Source organism: Jaculus jaculus, chromosome 8 (assembly GCF_020740685.1).
Source record: "Jaculus jaculus isolate mJacJac1 chromosome 8, mJacJac1.mat.Y.cur, whole genome shotgun sequence".
Taxonomy (NCBI): domain Eukaryota; kingdom Metazoa; phylum Chordata; class Mammalia; order Rodentia; family Dipodidae; genus Jaculus; species Jaculus jaculus.
Genome location: NC_059109.1, coordinates 24,414,782 through 24,434,309, shown reverse-complemented (window position 1 = coordinate 24,434,309; position 19,528 = coordinate 24,414,782). Strand labels below are relative to the sequence as shown.

The 19,528-nt window shown below is 36.7% G+C and overlaps 1 protein-coding gene across 3 annotated transcripts in view; it reads left to right on the top strand.

Moving 5' to 3' along the window:
* The window catches only part of Adgrb3 (adhesion G protein-coupled receptor B3), a 772,147-nt gene that overhangs the window by 693,518 nt on the left and 59,101 nt on the right, over positions 1-19,528 (top strand). For all 3 annotated transcript variants that reach the window (XM_045156936.1, XM_045156937.1, XM_004653066.3), the window contains 2 exons: positions 15,036-15,186; positions 17,478-17,547. In XM_045156936.1, coding sequence (XP_045012871.1) covers positions 15,036-15,186; positions 17,478-17,547 — 221 coding nt within the window. The remainder of the gene's footprint in view (positions 1-15,035; positions 15,187-17,477; positions 17,548-19,528) is intronic.

The window sequence follows — 19,528 nt, the reverse complement described above, 5'->3', positions numbered from 1 at the left end:
TTTTGATTGTGCTATCATCATCTCTCAGCAAAGCAGGAGGTTATTGTGTGGTACACTGGTAATCACCCATGTTCTGAAATATAAAATAGGTTGATGCCTGACTCCCTCCCTCTTTTTAATGTTTTGCTAGTAACTGTAGGCTTTATATAAAATGGCATTATATTCTGTATTGATAAAGTTAGTTGGCTAACTTGAATAATCTATTTTATATAATAAAAAACCAATAATATAAAATGGAAATAGAAGTCTTTAAACTTACTTATTCCAGACATTTAAACACACAAACACAAACACACACATGTCTGCAGATATTTTTATATTTACATAACTTTTTTGTTTCTATATAATTGTATGAAGCACTAACTTGCTTGGGTCAAGACTTTTATAGACTGGTGGTACCCAATAAATATTTGGCCCTGAATTTCTCAAAATTAAAAACTGTTAACTCATGATAAAGAAAGGGACCTCCTGGTGTTTTGCTGGGCTGAGATATTCTTTTTGTTGTTGTTGTTGTGTATTTTTACTTATTTACTTGAGAGCGACAGACAGAGAGAAAGAGGCAAATAAAGAGAGAGGTAGAATAGGTGCACCAGGGCTTCCAGCCACTGAAAAGGAACTCCAGATGCCTGAGCCCCCTTGTGCATCTGGCTAAAGTGGGTCCTGAGGAATCGAGCTTCAAACCGGGGTCCTTCGTCTCCACATGCAAGCACTGAACCACTAAGCCATTCCTCCAGCCCTGACATATTTTTTCCCAACAATTACACACACACACACACACACACACACACACACACACACACACACATTTGACACAGAGAAAGAGGCACATAGAGAATGGGCACACGAGGGCCTTCAGCTGCTGCAAAAGAACTCCAGATGTATGTGCCACCTTGTGCATCTGGCTTATGTAGGTCCTAGGGAACCAAAACTGGGTCCTTTGGCTTTGCAGGCAAGTGTCTTAACTGCTAAGCCATGTCTCCAGCCCATGAATTTCTTTTAAAATAACTTCTATAGTCATGACTTATACAAGTAATTGGTACTAGAAATAGTTTGTTTTGCCATCTGTTATTTTGGTCCTACCTAGACTAACAGTGCCCTAACTATAGTCATTTCCCTTCATGCTGGGAAATTGAGAACTGGGCCTAGTAGGGTTCCAGACTTTCAAATGTAATTGTTTACTAACAAGAAAACAAGCAGCTGGTGACATCTTCAGTCTTCCTTCAGAAAGATAGATTTGCTAACATTTGATTGCAGTAACATGAATGTCACTTAAAGAGCTGGTCTATAGCATTTGGCAGAGGAGCAAGCTTTTGTGGGAGAGTAGCTTCAAGAAGTATGTCACAAGTCAAAGTGGTAAGGAGACAGTGCTCTGCACAGTTGTGTCCCAATGAAAGGAGGAAAATCCCAAACAGGAAAACTGAAAAGTCAGTATTTCTCTACCTTTGCAGAGAACTAGACTCCATGATTTCAGCACTGGTGGGAGTCTATGCCATGGGACTTTTGTTTATCCAGTGAGGTAGAGAGGTGGTAAAATACATAACCACTCATCTCATCTGAGTATTCAGTGCTTCCTGACACTTCTATATTATCTCTCTAATCTTCTGCAAAGAGAATTTCCAATAGGTTCAATGTATTAAAACTTCTGCCTTCCCAACTGTAGCCTTAACATCTGACCTAACTCCTACTCCACAAGCAAAAAAGAAAACAAAACCAAGCAAACAAAACAATAATGGGCATCCCAAGTTGAGATTATGTCCCATTCCCTTCAAAGTATGTTAAGACATCTACATCTACCTACACTCAATCCTTCTTCCCTTTTACATACTCAGAATCAAGTGGGAATCTGCATTTTATCAAAGACCAGGTTTTATTTCCATTGACTTTTCATAAAACTCAGTGCCATCATTTCTCTGATTGATTCTTCCCTTAATAAACATATTTAGTATTACTCAGTGTAAGCACACACAGACACTTCCATTTTTAAAATTATGAAAATACTGATAACTACAACCCATACTAGTTAAACACTTAGTACATGCAAGGCCTCTTCAAAGGCCTTTGTTTTGAACTTATTGGGAGGAGCAAGCAGGATGTCATATCAAGGTCTCTGTAGGTCTGGAATGCCCACTTTTCTCTTGCCACTAGAAGTGGTAGATGGGTGAAATCCTTACATGAATTCTACTTTTCCATTGATAGATTGAGTGATGGCCTCGACTGATACATGCAAATAAAGAAGCCAATGGATTCAAATCAATTCGATTTGCTTAGCATAGATATAATTCAATAGGAATTGATAATTAATTGGGAGAATTATAAAGATGGCAACTGCTGGTTGGGGACAATGATGCTTCACTATTAGCAAACACAGAAGGAGGATCTAGCTTAAGGAGGAGGCAGAAAAGTTCATTTTTGGACATGTTGGGCTTGAAATATCTGAGTTTAAGTAGCTCAGAAACAAATAAATGGGAATTTGGAAAGTATTTGCAAATGGAACAAACAAATTATAGGTTGAAAATTATTCCTATAAATTCCCCACTCAGCAATTCCAAACCAGGCCTAATGGTGGCATGTCAGATAATTCTGCCATGCAGCTGATCATGAACAGCCATTTTCTCCCAGGCATCTGGAGAGTACCAGAACTCAAAGTCAAGTGATGATCTTCCTTCTTCCTGCACAACACCAAGGACGACACTTTGACTTTTATTGTTCAGACTTTTCATTGTTCCCAAATTCATCCTCATAGGAGTCACATGATTAAGCTTTCATGGCTGGTTCTAAAATAAATCAGTTCTAATGGTATCCTAAATAAAAGTATGAAGGCATAGTAATTGTTCCATTTCTGTTATACTTTCTAGAGTAACCTTAAGAACTGGCAAATCTAGAAAAACATCTACAATAAGTTAAGAATATATGTGAAGAGTGACAATTACTAATAATTTTGAGACTCCACTAACAGCTTGGGACTGTATCATGATTTTTACAGTAGCCATACAGAGAAGATATTTACCATAGATGCTGAGAGACCAAGAGGCTTTATATAGGATCAAATATTTTGCAGCTTCATTTCAAAAATTGGTCTGTGATGAAATTGCTGATTCTCAACCCTGGATGCCTGTGAGGATCCCCTGGGACTGTTATCACTAATATATTCATATTTTTGGAGCTTTTCAGGTGACAGCAGTTTACAGCCAATGTTGAGTCATACTAGTGTGCTACTAAAACACAGAATCACTTCTATACTTCATGGAATTTTAAAATATTTTGTATATCTTCTAAGATATTGTTAACCTTTATTTTTTAAATATTTAAAATATGTGTATTATACTGCTGTTTTTTTAGTAGTACTTCATTTGAATATTGGGAATGGGAATACATACTACTGATATTTTTCTTTTTTCTTTTTGCATGTGTATATGTTTGCAAGTATAAGTGTCTGTGCTTATGGAGGGCTCTGTGTTTACTTAGATAGTGTCTTTCACCTGAGCCTAGAGCCTGTGAGTTTGGCCAGTCTAGTTAACCAGCCTGCTCTACCTCCTAAGCACTGGGATGACAGCCGTGCTGCAGTGACCACCCACCCAGCTGAGTGGGTGCTGGTCCTTAAGCTTGCACAGCAAGTGCTTCATCCAGGGCCACATTACTCTGCTTTTTCTTTTTTTAAATAAAATCAGAATCCTAGAAAACCTGCCAAGTAAGAAGTAATTAACAATTACATTTCACACTTTAAGAAACTCATCCTTGTAATAATAAGATAATTTTATTCAAAGTAGAATCAAATAACTGCTACAGGCTGAAAAAAATTAGTAAAATTCACTTCTCTAATAAAACTAATAAAGAAAAAAGCCTAGCCTATCATGATAGTACTCAGGAAATGAACTCAGGAGGAACAAAATTCAAGAAGATCCTGTCTCAAATATCAAAACAAAGAAAGAAGAAACATGGATAAGCAACATTATAAGTTTTTAATAAAACTTATTTTTATTTCTTTGTTAGAAACAAATAGAAGCCGGGCGTGGTGGTGCATGCCTTTAATCCCAGCACTCGGGAGGCAGAGGTAGGAGGTTCACCATGAGTTCGAGGCCACCCTGAGACTCCATAGTGAATTCCTGGTCAGCCTGGGATAGAGGGATACCCTACCTTGAAAAACCAAAAAAAATTAAAAAAAGAAGAAGAAACACAGAGAGAGACAGAGACAAAGAGAGGGAGTGAGACTGGGCATGCATGCCAGGGCCTTTAGCCAATGCAAACAAAATCCAGATTCATGCGCCACCATGTGCATCTGGCTTACATGGGACCGAGAAAATTGAACCTGGGTCCTTAGACTTAGCAGGCAAGCGCCTTAATAGCTAAGACATCTCTCTAGCCCCAAACATTTTTTTATGTTGTAAGAAAACATATGCAGTAAAATAGAAAACTTTTAGGAAAATAAAAATTTCCAAAATTATTTCAAGAGTAAATTAGTTGTCTGATGAGACATTTAATTAAATATTCATGGTTTTGTAAAGTTTTAGAGATAGAGAAGCCATTGAAAATCATATAATAAAACAATCTTCTAATTTGAAACTTAAAAATGTGGGGCTCAATTTTCTTTTTCTTTTTCCATACTTTATTTATGAGTAAGAAAGAGGGAATGGATGTGCCAAGGCCTGTGGCACTGCAAACAAACTCTAAAAACATGTACCACCATAGGCATCTGGCTTATGTGGGTTATGGGAAGTTGAACCTAGCTCCTTACGCTTTGTAAGCAAATGCGTTAACCACTAAGCCATGTCTCCAGCCCTCAAGTTTTTTTGTCTTCTTTTTCAAAATTTATTTTTATTATTAGATATGGATATATTTTGTATGTAAAAGTCACATGTTGGTACCATTCTTTTCCTCCTCCCTGCCTCTTTCCTGAAGAGGCCTCTCTTGTTGGGGATGCAGGTCAACCCCATTGGGATTGTGGGTCATGCATTATGGGGGCAGCAGTTAGTAATGGGGAGGCAATGTCTCTGTGAATAATTCCCCAACCTGTGGCTCTAACAATCTTTCTGCCCCCTCTTCCACAAAATTCCCTGAGCCATGCTAGGAGCATTTTAAGTCTATTTCAGTGATGGCCATTTAGGAGCATCTGGATCTCTGGTTTGGTAGGTATTGAGTGTCCTCAGTATCTTTCTGCATCATCCTTGTGCTGATATCAGCTTAACTAACAAAGCAGCATTCTTGCTTATCTCCCTAATTCCTCAGTGGTTTCAGCTGAGTCCAGGGTGGAGTGTGCTGGGTGGTTTATATGCTCAGGTACAGTTTCCATCTGAAAAAGAGAAACAGATTCTCCAACAGAGTGAAGTCAGAGCCATTAAAATGACATAACCATTATTAACGTGCATAGAACTAAAAGGGTTTAGATACTCTAATAGTCTAAGGATAGTGGGAACTTGTCAATAGAAAGCATAATCATTATCTGAATATGATTCTGACTTGTTTCCCAGTTCCAGATATGGTTCCCTTTCCACTGAGTGGATCTGTTAGCAATCGAAGGGCAATTGGCTACCCACCATGGCTATATGCCACTATTGCTCTTGTGTGAGCATCATGTCAAGTTGCTTGCTTCTGAGTCACTTAGATTTTGAGTTGCTTGGGCAGATGTTGGCCACTTTCCCCCAGTAGTTCATGTAGCTCCTTCCAGCACTAGATGGGCTAATTATCTGGGGATTGGCTGTCCTCCAGATTCCAACCAGGTCTCTCCCACAGTGTTTTATGTTTTCAGCAGTAGGGTCTTACCATGAACTCCTGGTGGGTAATCAATGGCTCTGACAGAAATCTGTCTTGTTTGTTTTGGGAGATCTAGTAGGTATCTCTGATCAACAGCTCATTATGAATGTACACCATATCCTAGTACAGGGAATTACAGTCCAGTACCAAGAGAAAAGAAAAAAGCCAGAGAAGAAAGAGAAACAGGAGAAATTTGAGGTTAGGTTTCATCTCACTCTCTCCAGGGCCCTTCAATTCAGGTGATCCCTCTAAGGTCTTCTTGAGGGTTTCACCTTTTAGTCTGACTTCCAGGATATAGGATTCTATGGTACCAATTCAATTTGGGTTCAGTTTTGCATCACCCTCACCCTTTCCCTTCCCCCAAGCCCTACCCTCCATATTGTCTAAGCCTCAAGTTGCTATTCAGTTATGTCAGCAACTTGGGCTGATCCAGGTTAGGAACCTCAGATGAGTGAGATCATGCAATAGTTGTCTTTCTGTGATTGTGTGAGTTCAGTTAGAATGATCTGTTCCAAATTCTACCAGTTTTCTACAAATTTCAATGTGTCAGTTTTTTTTTTCTTTTTTTTATTAGTTATGTACACAGTGTGTATACAGTCATGTTGGTACCATCGTTAACCTCCTCCCCATCTACCCCCCTCTGCAGGGACCCTCCTCATTGGGGAACATGGGTCATGCATTGTGGGACTAACCATAGGCTATGGGTAAGAAGCAATATCTCTGTGCATAATGCTCCAACTTGTGACTCCAACAACCTTTCTGCCCATTCATCCACAAGTTTCCCTGCACCATGCTGGGTTTGCTTTAGGGCTACTTCAGTGATGTCTTGGGAGCCTCTGTGTCTCTGGATATATGGTTTGGTAGGACTTGAGTGTTTTCTGTGTCTATCTCCTTCACCCTTGTGCTGGTACCAGGTTCACCAAGAAAGTAGCACTCTTGCTTATTTCCCCAATTACTCTTGGTTTCAGCTGGGGCCCTGTTGAGGTGTGATGGGTTGATTCTTTTGTCAGGATCTGCAACCATCTGAAAAAAGAAGCAAATTCTTAAACAGAAAGTGAAGTCAGCACCAGATAAATGGGAAAACCATTATTATTTTAGAAAGAATTTTTAATAGGTGTAGGCTTTCTTTTAGGCTACATTTGGTGGGAGCTTAGTAGTGGAGAGCAGGCTCGTTTCTTGGATATGGTTCTGACCTGTTTCCCAGCTCCAGCTATGGGTTCTGTTCAACTGAGCTATTAGCTAAACCAAGAGAAGTTGGTTACCCACCATGGCGGTGTGCCACTATTGCACTTGTGTTAGTATCGTGTCAAATTTTTTGTTGCTGGGTATCTTAGACCATGAGTTGCTTGGGCAGATGTTGGTAATTTTCTTCCAGTTGCTCATGTAGCTCCTTATGGCACAAGATAAGCTGTCTGGGGACTGACTCTCTCCAGGTTCCAGTCAGGTCACTCCATGTTCCACACAAACATCATATGGTGTCTTCAGCAGTAGGGTCTTACCACTAACCTTTGAAGAATAGTTTGAGAGATATTGGTTTCAATTTTTCTATGAAGGTTTGATAGAATTCAGTTGAGAAGCCATCAAGTTCTGGACTTTTCTTTTGAGGGAAGTTTTGTATTGCCTTTTCAATCTCCATGGATGTGATAGGTGTATTTAGGAGATTAGTCTGCTGTGAGTTTAGTTTTGATACGCTGTATGTATCTAGGAATTCATCCTTTTCTTCCAGATTATTTAATTTTGTGGAGAGAGGTTTAGAAAGTATGCCTTATGATTCTTCCAATTTCAATTGATGTTTTTTTATGATCTCTCCTTTTTCATTTCTGATTTTGTTAATTTGAGACTTTTCTTTTTTTTTCATGATCAGTTTGGCCAGGGGTTTATCAATCTTTTTCCAAAGAATGAGATCTTCATTTCATCAGTTTTAAAAATTGTTTTCTTAGTTTTCAATTTATTAATTTCAGTTCTAATCTTGACTATTTATTTCAATTTGGACCTCTTATGTTTGGATTCTCTTGTTCTTCCAACTTCTTTATGTGGACACTCAGTTTATTGACTTGTGATCTCTCTGTCTTTGTAATGAAGACATTTAGGGCTATGAATTTTCCCCTTATGACAGCCTTCATTGAGACCCATAAGTTTTGGTAGGTTGTATTTTTAACATCATGTAAACCTAGGAATGTTACAATTTCTTTTTTGATTTCTTCAATGACCCAGTCATTGTTTAAAAGTGTGTTGCTTAGTCTCTAGGAGGTGGTATAATTCCTTGTGATTCTCTGATTGTTAATTTCTACCTTTAAAGCATTGTAATCTGACATGATGCAGGAAGTTACTTAAATTTTCTTGACTTTATGAAGGCCTGCTTCATGGCCTAATATATGGTCAATTTTGGAGAAGGTTCAGTGGGCTGCTGGGAAAATTGTGTATTCTGTAGAGATGGGGTGGAAAGTTCTGTAGATATCCATTAGTTCTAGTTGATCTATGATGTTGTTGAGCTCTATTATTTCCCTGTTGATTTTCTGCTTGGATGATCTATTAATGATAGGGGAGTATTGAAGTCTTTGCCTATGATGGTGTTGGTGTTTATTTCTGTTTTATTGTCAAGTAGATTTTGTTTTATAAACTGTGGTACCCCTAAGATTAGCACATATATATTTATGATTGTGATATGCTCATCTTGGATCATTCCCTTGGTAAGAAGTTGCCTTCTTTGTCCTTTTTTAATTATTTTTGGTTTGAAGTTTATTTTATCAGATATATACAGCAACACCTGCTTGTTTTTTATTTCCATTTCCTTAGAATATCATTTTCCAGTTTTTCATCCTGATGAGGTGTCTATCTTTAGTGGTGAGGTGGGTTTCTTGAAGACAGCATATAGATGGGCCCAGCTTTTTGATCCATCCTGATAACCTGTGTCTTTTGATAGGTGAGTTAATACCATTAATATTTAAGGTTATTACTGTGAGGTTTGAATTAATCCCTGCCACAATGAGGGATTATGGGGTTGGGTACTTACATGTGTTACGTACTGCTTTGAACCTGGTTTATTTTGCTTATTGTGATCTTCTTGTTGGCTCCTTAGATTGGCTGTTTAACTACTCTGTGAGGAGTATTCCCTCAAGTATTCTCTCTAGGTTTGCAATTCAGAAATTTTCTTCAATGGTTTTGTTGAATATGGTCTTTATGTCTCTTGTCTGGATTTCTTCTCCTTCTGGTATACACATGATCTGTATTTTTGGTTATTTTAGAGTGTCCCACAGTTCATTCATATTTTGTTCACTTGATTTTTTAAGCCTAGCAAAGTTTTTTGACTCCAGATCAATTTCTGTGTTACTTCCAGGTCAGAGGCTCTGTTTTTCACATGGGTAACTCTGTTGGTGAGTGGTTCTAGAGAATTTTTTTATAAAATCTATTTAATTTTTGTTTTCTGTTGTGTTATTTTGTATCCTGTCTGTCTCTTTTTTGAGGCATGATTTCAATTTAAATTCTGATTTTCTTAATGTTTCCTATAGTTCATACTTGCATTTGATCAAGTCTTCATTAAGTTTAATCAACTGAGTGTTGAGGTCTTCCATTTCTTCACTTACCTTCAATTTATTCATATCTCTTTGGAGGGTTCTAACCCTCCAAAAATCATGGAAAGTCCTTATTCATCTTTCTTAATGGTTTTTCTGATATTAGCATTGTGACATCTGATTTTCTCATATTAACATTTGCTGAATATAGCTCTTTTCATTTCTGCATTCTCCATCTTCCTGTGTCATTGGATTTGAGGAGTGTCTCATAAAGACATTTCTGAAATTAGACTCTTAATTCAGTATAAAAGTTTAATTTAACTTTTAAACAGTGAATTTAAAACATTCCTAAGATATTAAGACTTCTAATTTCTTTTCCTATCCACATTTAACTGAACTGCTTGATTTCCTTTAGTTCTGTTTTTCCACTGTTATTTTGCAAATGTATTGTTTATATTTCTTATGGTTATTTTTGTTTAAAGTTACTAACATAAATATTCAAAGTATCTTCCTACTATTTAGAGCTAATTACTCCCTCTTATATACCTGAGGGGGAAATTAAAGACTTAGCATGCTTTTATTTCCTCTGTTCTTTTGTAGATCTCCTTCCTTTCATCTTTTATTCTTCATGGGTATTGGTTAAATTTTATATATAGGTGTCTGCATTTCTATGATTATATGAGATACATTCAATAAGTTTTATTTGGATACAATATACTTTACTGCATTCTTTGCTAGCTATCACTTATCTCATTTGCTTTCTTAGAGTTATTTTTGCTAGTGTTTTATATAGTCTAGCAATTTCTTCATGGAGAATCTTAAAGTAGCCAACTTCAAAGTTTATTTCAGTTCTAAATATATATATATATATATATATATATATACATATATATATATATATATATATATATATATGTATCTTCCTGCCATTTAGACAATAGTTTGGCTTGGTATAGAATTCTAACTTCAAAGTTATTTTCCCTTAGAAGGTCCAGGGTATTTTTCATTGCCTTCTTGTATCCTGCATAGTTCACACAAAGTCCAACATTAGTTTCATTCTTATTTCTTTGTATGCGATTTTTCTTTCCATTCTGGTAGTTTTAATATATATTTTTAGGCTGAGAAAATGGCTCAGTAGTTAATGATACTCATCATAAAGTTACTAAAACCATCAGGTCCATGTCTAATTCCACCACCACCCACATAAAGCCAGATGCAAAAGTTGCATAATTATTTGGTGTTCCTTTGTAGTGGCAAGAAGCCCCAGTGTGCCTATATAACACACATACAAATACAAATGCAAATAAATAAAACTATATTTTTTGTTCTTGAGGTTCAAAGGATTTCAGCATAATATAATTATATATGTTGCATAGGTGTGCAGGTGTATTTCATGTTTAATATATCTGATAGACTGGATCTTTTATAAGTTCTTAGTAATTTTTCCTCAATACTTAAAAAAAAAAAACTTAAGCTGAATTTTTAATGAAAAGTTGTATAGATAGATGTTTCTCCCTGGCCCAATTCTGTTGAGGGTCTTCAGTGGGGTTATTGGTATTCATTGTGGGGACCAAGAGGCCTCAGTCAGTCTCTGCAGGGATGGGGAAAACATGGTGTCTCAGGCTATTCCCACCCATTCTGAGTCTCTTGCCATCTTTCTGCCCCGTTCCATGATGCTCCCTGAACCTTAGTGGACAAGATAGATTTGATTTAGGGTTGCTTTCTCTATAGAGTCTGGATTGTTTTGATTAGGTTTGAATGACCATGGTGCCTATCACCATTTCCCTGGAACTGGCTTTTAGGGTAGCCAGGAGTGCAATATTTGTGTCACCACTTCCCCTGTAATGATTTCTGGGCCCTGCGAAGATGAGGTGGAGGCAACCTATCTCCTGGTGGACAGTTGGCTCTCTCTTCTTGATGTATTGATTTATCCTCGTTCTCCTCAGTATTCACTCCCATCTTTAAAATAGAACAAATTCTCAAACAAAAAGTGAGAACTGTTTAAATAAATGGGGTTAAGTCCAGCCATTAGAGAGATATATTGGTGTGTATACCCAGTCTTCTAAGTTAAAGAGCAGTGGAGCATCTCTCTGGAGCTTACTGGTTTTCTATTCTAGGAAATCTTGGCTTTCTGAGCAAGATATGAGTTCTCCCCCACTAAGCAGGTTTCATGTCCAATCTGTGAGCAGTTAGTTACCTACATCTGCTGTGTGCCACTATTGCACAAGTATATTCTTCTTGCTCAGCTGGTTGACTTGGTAACTGGAAGTATTTCCTATTTTATCAATCAGTTGGCAACTGTTATTCTCCAGTCACTCTCACAATACCTTTCAGTACAGGAAGGAGCTGGATTTCCTCTCAGTTCCAGCATGGTCACTTGATGGCTGTGATGTCTTCTGCAATAGGGATTTGCTTTTTAGCTCTTGCAGATAACCAAATGTTTTGGCAATAGCCTGTATTAATTTGGGGACCTCTGTGAGGGGAGCACCCCTGGGAACTAGTAGCCAGAGCTCATGGTTTTAAGTCTATGCTTTTTCTACCTTTTATGGAGCTCTTCTGCTTGGGGTCCATTCCCCCTTATGGAGGGTAATGACTTGTAGAATGGTATAATGGAAGATGTTTTCTAGGGAATTGCATCATGCTGCCTTTAGTGTTATGTCTCCTCCTTGACCTCTTTCCTCTACCTGCTAGGACTTATTATATTATTTAAAATGCTATCTTTCTTTCAATTTCTTTTCTTCCCTCTGGAAGTATTATTAGACAGATTTTATATCTCTGCTGTCATTTATATAGGAATATTTTCCTATTCTTCATATCTCAGTCATGCACCTTAGACTTAGTTTTGGGTTAAATTTTCTTTTCTCTATCGGTTTCAATCTGTTTTTGCTTTTCACAGAATTGCTCTCAACACCTAGTTCAAGGGTAAACTCTTTTTGTCTATTATTTTAGAAAGATCTTTTCTATTGTTTCTGTGAATTTGGCATTAAAGATATACATGAGAATGATCAGAATAAACAGAACTCAGTTTACCAAATTAAATTTGCTTTTGAGTTTGTAATATTTGTCAATAAGGAGTCAACTCACAGGTTATTTAAGTTTAGCTTAAAAAAAGAAAGCCCCAACAGCTGGAGTGCACAAGTCATACATGGTTAAAGGGAAGGGAAGAGGTAAGAATTTATCATCTTTGCAAGCAGAGAAATAAATGAGTAGATGTCAGTACCGATGAAATAATAAAACACTGCTGAAGACTTTTGCAAAAATAATGAATGACAGTCATCACTGGCTGATCAGTCATTATGTGCCTAGCATAGTGCTATGCAGCTGCTATGAAACAACCTTGTCAAAGCAGCATGATAAATTTCTTTGCATATAGTTATGAGAACTGGAAAATGGCAAATTTCAAAAAAAAAAATAAAAAACTGGTATGAAAATTGGGGCCCCAAATTAAAAGTTTAATAAGATTCTACTTTAGCATTAGATTAGGTTGGAGGTGATAGAAATAGGGTTATATTTTTATTTGTTTTGTTTTGACTTTTTTTTCAGTTATACATTTTGTCACCCAGATCTCACTCTGAACTTACCTTATCTCCCCAGTCTTTTTGACCTAGTCAAAAGAATTGAGAAGAGATAAACAGTGGTGTTTAAGAAAAATTCATTGCAGAAAATGACATACCCTCAAAAGGGTTAAGAGTGGGCAGTGGTCAAAAGATCCATTGTGAAACAAAATACACTCAAGGTGGGGGAGGGGGTGCTGGAGAATGGCTTAGCCATTAAGTGCTTGCCTGTGAAGCCCTGGTTCAAGGCTCGATTCCCTAGGACCCATGTTAGCCAGATGCACAAGGGGGCGCATGCACCTGGAATTCATCTACAGTGGCTGGAAGCCCTGGCGCATTGATTCTCTCTCTCTTTCTCTCTCTCTCTCTCTTTCTCTCTCCCTTTTTCTCTGTCTGTCACTCTCAAATAAATAAATAAAAATAAACCAAAAAAATTTAAATAAAAATACACTCAAGTGGTAAGAGTGGACAGTGACCAAAGAGACCATTATGTGGATTTCCAGTTAGGCAGGATTTTCTTTACTACATTTTAAGTCTCTGGTATAGACAGCTTTCCTGAGGGTCATTTTCCTGTCCAGGTGATTGACAGTCCCAGTTGGATTGACCCTTACAGGAGGAGGTGATAGCATGTCTTTGTTTTTTATTAGAAAACATCTTGCTAGATAGCAATCTTTAAAATGGTTAGGATCCTGGAGCCAGGCTTAGACAGCTATCGATTCATGAGTTTCTGTGCAGTCAGGATGTCAAAAGTGTCCTCCCAGGCTCCGTAACACAACTCTGATTTCATTTCTCTGACCAATAACTGGATTACTGCAGCACCAATCCATGGTTTTGTGAGCTGTTGAATATGCATGCAAAGGGTCACCCTAGTGTCCTGCAAGGCTGTTGATATCTAACTAGCCACCTAACACCTTTGTTTAGCTGTTTTTAGATCAGGGGGATAAGAAACAATAATGACCAACAAAGGAAGAAATTCATTTTGTTTCTGGTTCTGGTTTAGAAAAATTTGTATTTCAATAAGATTTACACAAATGAGTCATCCCAGTTGGAAAATACATAACACCCTTGACCAAAATGGAACTGCTAGTCTTTTAAGGCTAAGTCACAACTAAAGGCCAGCACTTTTGGAATAGAATTGCATGAGGAAAAATATCTATGAAATCGTGGCCAGTTGTTGCCAGTGACTCAATTAACTTTTCTAAATTATTTGATTAAGACATGCATAATAACTGTGCAATAATACCAATGCCAAGTATTAAATACTCACATACTATTGTTCTCTCTAGCCTATTAGCTAAACCTCATTTTGTACTTTGCAGTTGTATCCTGAATATCACAAAAATATATTATACCAAAGTTGGTTTCTTTCCCTCCTTATAGGCTATTGGCTTGAGAGTATAAATTTAATATCAACACAGATAAAATAACAAGGAAGAATTCCATGGTAAAAGACAAGGATGAAGAATCTATCCAAAGCAATGACAGAAGGTGTCTATAAAAAAAGTAAACCAAAGAAAGGATCATTCTTATACTTGCATTTAAAGAAAAACTATTCAAGGGCTGGAGAAGATGGCTTAGTGGTTAAGATATTAGTGTGCAAAGCCAAAGGACACTCGTTTGATTTCCCAGGACCCACATAAGCCAGATGCACAGGGCGGTGCATGCATCTGGAGGTCGTTCGCAGTGACTGGAGGCCCGGGCATGCCCATTCTCTCTCTAACTCAATCTCTCTCTCTCAAATAAATAAATAAAATATATTTTTTAAAAATTCAAGTAAAACAGTAATTTTAATTTCCTGGGAGTTTGAATTTATAGTTTTAGTTCTCCTAAAAAAATAAATTGAACACAAAAATGGATTTATGGCACATATTTTTATATTGGACATGTATAAAGCATAAAGACAATAGGGTTTCTAAATTCTGTAAACAATTACTCTGGCCTTAAGAAGTATCAGATTAAATAAATTCAGTGAAGTTAATGATCCTCAAGCTGGTCATGGAGGGAAGATGACTGAAATCTTAGAGCATTAGAAGCTGTGGCAGTAGGATCACAAATTAAAGGCTAACCTGGACTACATAGAGAGACATCATCTAAAAAAGAATGGGGGGGGGGAGAAAGTGAGGGAAAGGAAGATGAGATAAAAGAAATAAAGTATCCTTTGAAGGACCCAAGGGTCCTCACCCTAGGTTCAGCATGAGTTTTCTCATTTTTGTTTCCACAGAGCATTTGTACAACCACCACTGCATTTTTGCACTTTTTCTTCCTGGCTTCATTCTGCTGGGTTTTGACTGAGGCGTGGCAGTCATATATGGCTGTAACTGGAAAAATTAGAACCCGGCTTATAAGGAAACGTTTTTTGTGCCTTGGATGGGGTAAGCATGAAATATACCTTTTCATACTCTTGCTAAAATATCATCATGAACCTATGCTATAAGACAGTACAAAGTTATTAATCCCAGGTGACCTTGTGTCAAACTTGATAAATAAAGTGGAAACGCATAAGAGGGATCAATTTTTGAACAGTCATGGATCCTTTGTAACTTCACAAAGGACTAAGTACCAAAGGTCCATGTAGCTAGTTAGCCTATGTGGTCTGAGGTGAAATGTGGAGATAACTAGTCAGAAAAACAAAGTGTTCCCCATTGATGTTGCTTGAAAATGCAAGTGCTTCAGAATCCTGTATCATGATGATTAACTAGGCATGGTGCTACCCCAAGAAAATTTTAAGAATCAGATTCAAAGAAATTTCAAAACAACTAATGAAAGCTGTTCATATCCCTGTGAGAAAGCCACTTAGTGACTAAATGAAACTTCTCATGCAGTCAGAGGGTAACTCAAGAGTAGAAACATAGCATTTCATTCAGACACAGAAGTAATTCTCTGCCTGTCATTATTAGGAAAGTTTTCTCTAATTGTTCCATCAGGCAAGCATCTCAAAGATCTATGCATTTCTAATGAGAGGCTAAGGCATTTAAAAAGCTAGTTTTTGGAAAAGTTCAGGGGTACACACTAAAACTGGAGAATTATAGGCCAAAATAATACACACATACACACACACACACACACCTACATCAGATGGTGTGCATTATCTGTTAGAAGGAACCTGTGCAAAAAGGAGTGGACTTACTCAATTCAAGAATAATTCATCCAGGAAAAATAGGATCAAGATGACTTAAATATTATCATTCAAGTTCTAGCAAGATCAAGCTATATTTAGCTGCTGTCTTAGGAGTTTTTTGTAGAAGCAAACAGGCATGCATGTAGTTGAGAAACTGAAGAGCAAGTTCTAATAAAGTTTCATATGATTTTTTCATAGATTTGGTGACAAAAACCTTCTAAAATTAAAGCAGTATTGAGTAAAGAAACAGTTAGTTGCCTTTAATTAAGACCACAGATCCAAGAAACAGATTGCATGCAGACCAACTTGTTTCTTGAAATGTGGAGATTTCTCCTCTACTGATGACTTCTTTCTTTAATATTATTACTAAACATTGTGGTAAGGTTTTGGAGCTGGTCTCCAAATTTACAACTAGTATTAAAGCATTCTATGTTGCAAAAAGTTAAAACTGATGAACATGATGTGGTATATGAGTTTCAGTTAGGTAAACCACAATTAACATAGGAAAAAAATGGACATCAAAATTGTATGAAATTAAGACTTAAAACTTTGGTTATTTTTTCTGGTTAAGTCAATTTATTCAATAAAAATAGCCAACAATTACTTGAAGAATGAAGGGTGAGGTCACACACACATAACACATATTATAAATATATAGATATCTGGATTTCCTGAAAAAACAAGGTCATTGCCTTGAGATGCTGTCTGTGGTTCTTAATTTTAGACCTCGTAAAATAACACAGTGTCACTAGAGAAGGCTCAGAGACAAATGAGGAGAACAGGAGAGATGTAACAGTTCAAGAGGATGGATGACAGGTAGAGTGGATTCAAGATTAACCTGAAAAAGTAAACATTACCAAACATGACCTTGAAAAGAAAGCATCATATACATTTGCATACAGACAAATTGTTTAAAGTCAGCATAGATTAGATTAATCTCTAATCATGAAAATACAATGAGAATTCTTAAATTTGAATGAGGTTAAGGCTGATTCCCAAAACTCACAGATATGACAAGGTCAGATTTGGATTGAATATATAGGTAACTTAATTCCATGTTTCTACATTCATGTTACCATGAGTAAATTTAAAATAAAACATTCTGGGATGAGATTTTCTCTCATAGTGATCAACACGTGGCCTCTTGAAATATCCACTTCTGTGCTGCCCCATCATACCAGAATATCCAGCTTTTGCCTTTCTGACTTTATAACTATAAATTTATTTCATAAGCCACCGGGAAAATAACTTCAAAGATATACTAAATCTATGTTATTACTTCCCTTTAAAACCTACTCAAATGTGGTGGTAACCTAGCAACATTAAGGTAGTGCATTAAGTTTAACAAAAAATAGCTGTTTCCCTCATATTTTTACACAGGAAAGAAAGTTTGTAATAGAACATACTTGGTCAAATGATTCATCCAACAAAGTTTGCTGTGACTTTAGGCATGTTTGCCTTTGTGGAGTTTGTTCTGCCTCTTGCTCAGTCAGTTAGCCAAGTGGTTATAGCTAAATATGAACTGTGTCATTGTTTTTCTTGCAGGTTTACCAGCATTAGTAGTGGCCACCTCAGTGGGCTTCACCAGGACGAAGGGATATGGCACAGACCACTAGTAAGTCCATCCACAGTGATAAAACACCTTTATAATGAAGCAATCATTGTACAGTCTTCCTTTATCTTGCTTTGTCTTGGTTGACATGACTTATGGCATTCATTTTGTCATCCAGTCATTAACAAAGTTAGAAATTGAATTAGTGAGGAGTAATGCCAGATAGCTTATATGTACAAAGGTAAGGAAAAATGGAACACTGCCCTGAAGCCTCACCTATTTTCACTTCCTTCATAAGAGGTATATTTGCCTTTAAAGATATTTCAGTATATATTACACATGTTTGATCCCAAATACTTAAAAAATATTGGAAAAGTTTTATTTTCATATAATTTTGTTTTATATAATTTTATTTACAAAAATAGATTTAATTTTAGTGCTTTGAAAGCAATTTTGTTTTTGTTTCTCTTTCCCCAATTTCTCCAGCATCCCCTCTCCACCCACCCCATCAGAGCCTCCTTTCTGTTTTCAGTCCACATGTTTCCTTTTGTCCTCCCTGTTCCCTGTCATCACCTCTGGTACCCTTCTTATGGTCATCTGTTAAGTTTCATATTCTGTATCTACCCTTGTATATCTACAATACATATATATGCATTAAACCTTAGGCTCTGCATAGGAGGGAGATCATGTGATTTTTGTTTGTCTAGACCTGGGTTACCACTTAATATGATTTTTCCCAACTCTATCCACTTCCCTGAAAGTTTCATAATTTCATTTTTCCTTACAGCTCAGTACAATTCCCTTGTGTAAATGAACTGGATAAATATTGAATTTTTTATCTTTTGGGATGTGATTCTGCCCATAGCTTCCATTATTGATGATAAATGTATATTATCATTGTTGTTGTTGTGATTAATCAAAGTTTATTGTGCCAATTCAGATTCTGTTACAATTCTGGGCTGGTACATACTAATTGATAGATGAGTATAGTCAGATCTCATGGAAGAAGATGCCTGATTTATCCATGGAAGAAATTAGAAAGAAGGAAGGGAGTCAATGACCTTTCTTATAGTTGTGATGCTGATAAGTTCCATAAGTCAATTTTCAGTAAAGTTACATTTAGTATTTCAGAATTACAATAGTGGCCTTCCATAATTTACTGTACTTGCCTTCATATTGACAGGGCAATGAGAAGCAGAGAGTGCACATAATCTTAAATGCACACATTTCAAATGTGATGCTCTGTTGAATTGCAATCAGGTTTGAGACAAGGATTGCTGTTAATTAGGCCACCTATTGGGTTCATCAAAAGTGAGATGACATTGCATTATCTACCCATCCCAAGGAAGCTTCCTTAGAGTAAGAAGAGCTCCTGGCATTGGAGCCCTTGCTGATTATGCAATTAATATATTGAAAAAGAATCAAATAAATATATTGCAGAATATTGCTTACTATTGATTTAAGTTATTGCATTTACATAAATATAAATGTCTTGATGCAAATCAATTATTTGGAACAATATAAGATTATAGATGTGATGGCTCCTACTATTAACTTTATAATTAAGGTCAAAGGCAGTAAATTTTTGTATTGATCTTATAACGTCAGATTTCTTTTATGACCATAAATTCCTAGGGGAAAATAACCAAAAGAAATACTAAGTCTTTTAGTATGCTTTCTGAAGTAAATAAAATTTCTCAATTTGGGGGTTGGCTTGCACAAAAATACAGTAGATAAGGCAGACTCAGAAAGACAAATATTTCAAGTTATCTCACATGTGTAAAACATAGATTAAAAGAAAAATAAGGCATAACTAGAAAATTTGTTTTGGAAGAGGTGTGGGGTCAGCATAAGGCCAAAAGAGACAAAACAGAATGATGGGAAAGGGAGAAGTATGATCAAAGTCCATGATAGGATGCTTAAAAATGTCATAATGGAGCCTGGGGTGATGGCTTAGTGGCTAAAGAACTTGCCACATGACTACCTGGGCCAAAATCCACATAAAAGCTTACACAATGGCTGACATCTTAACCTTAGCCCTCAT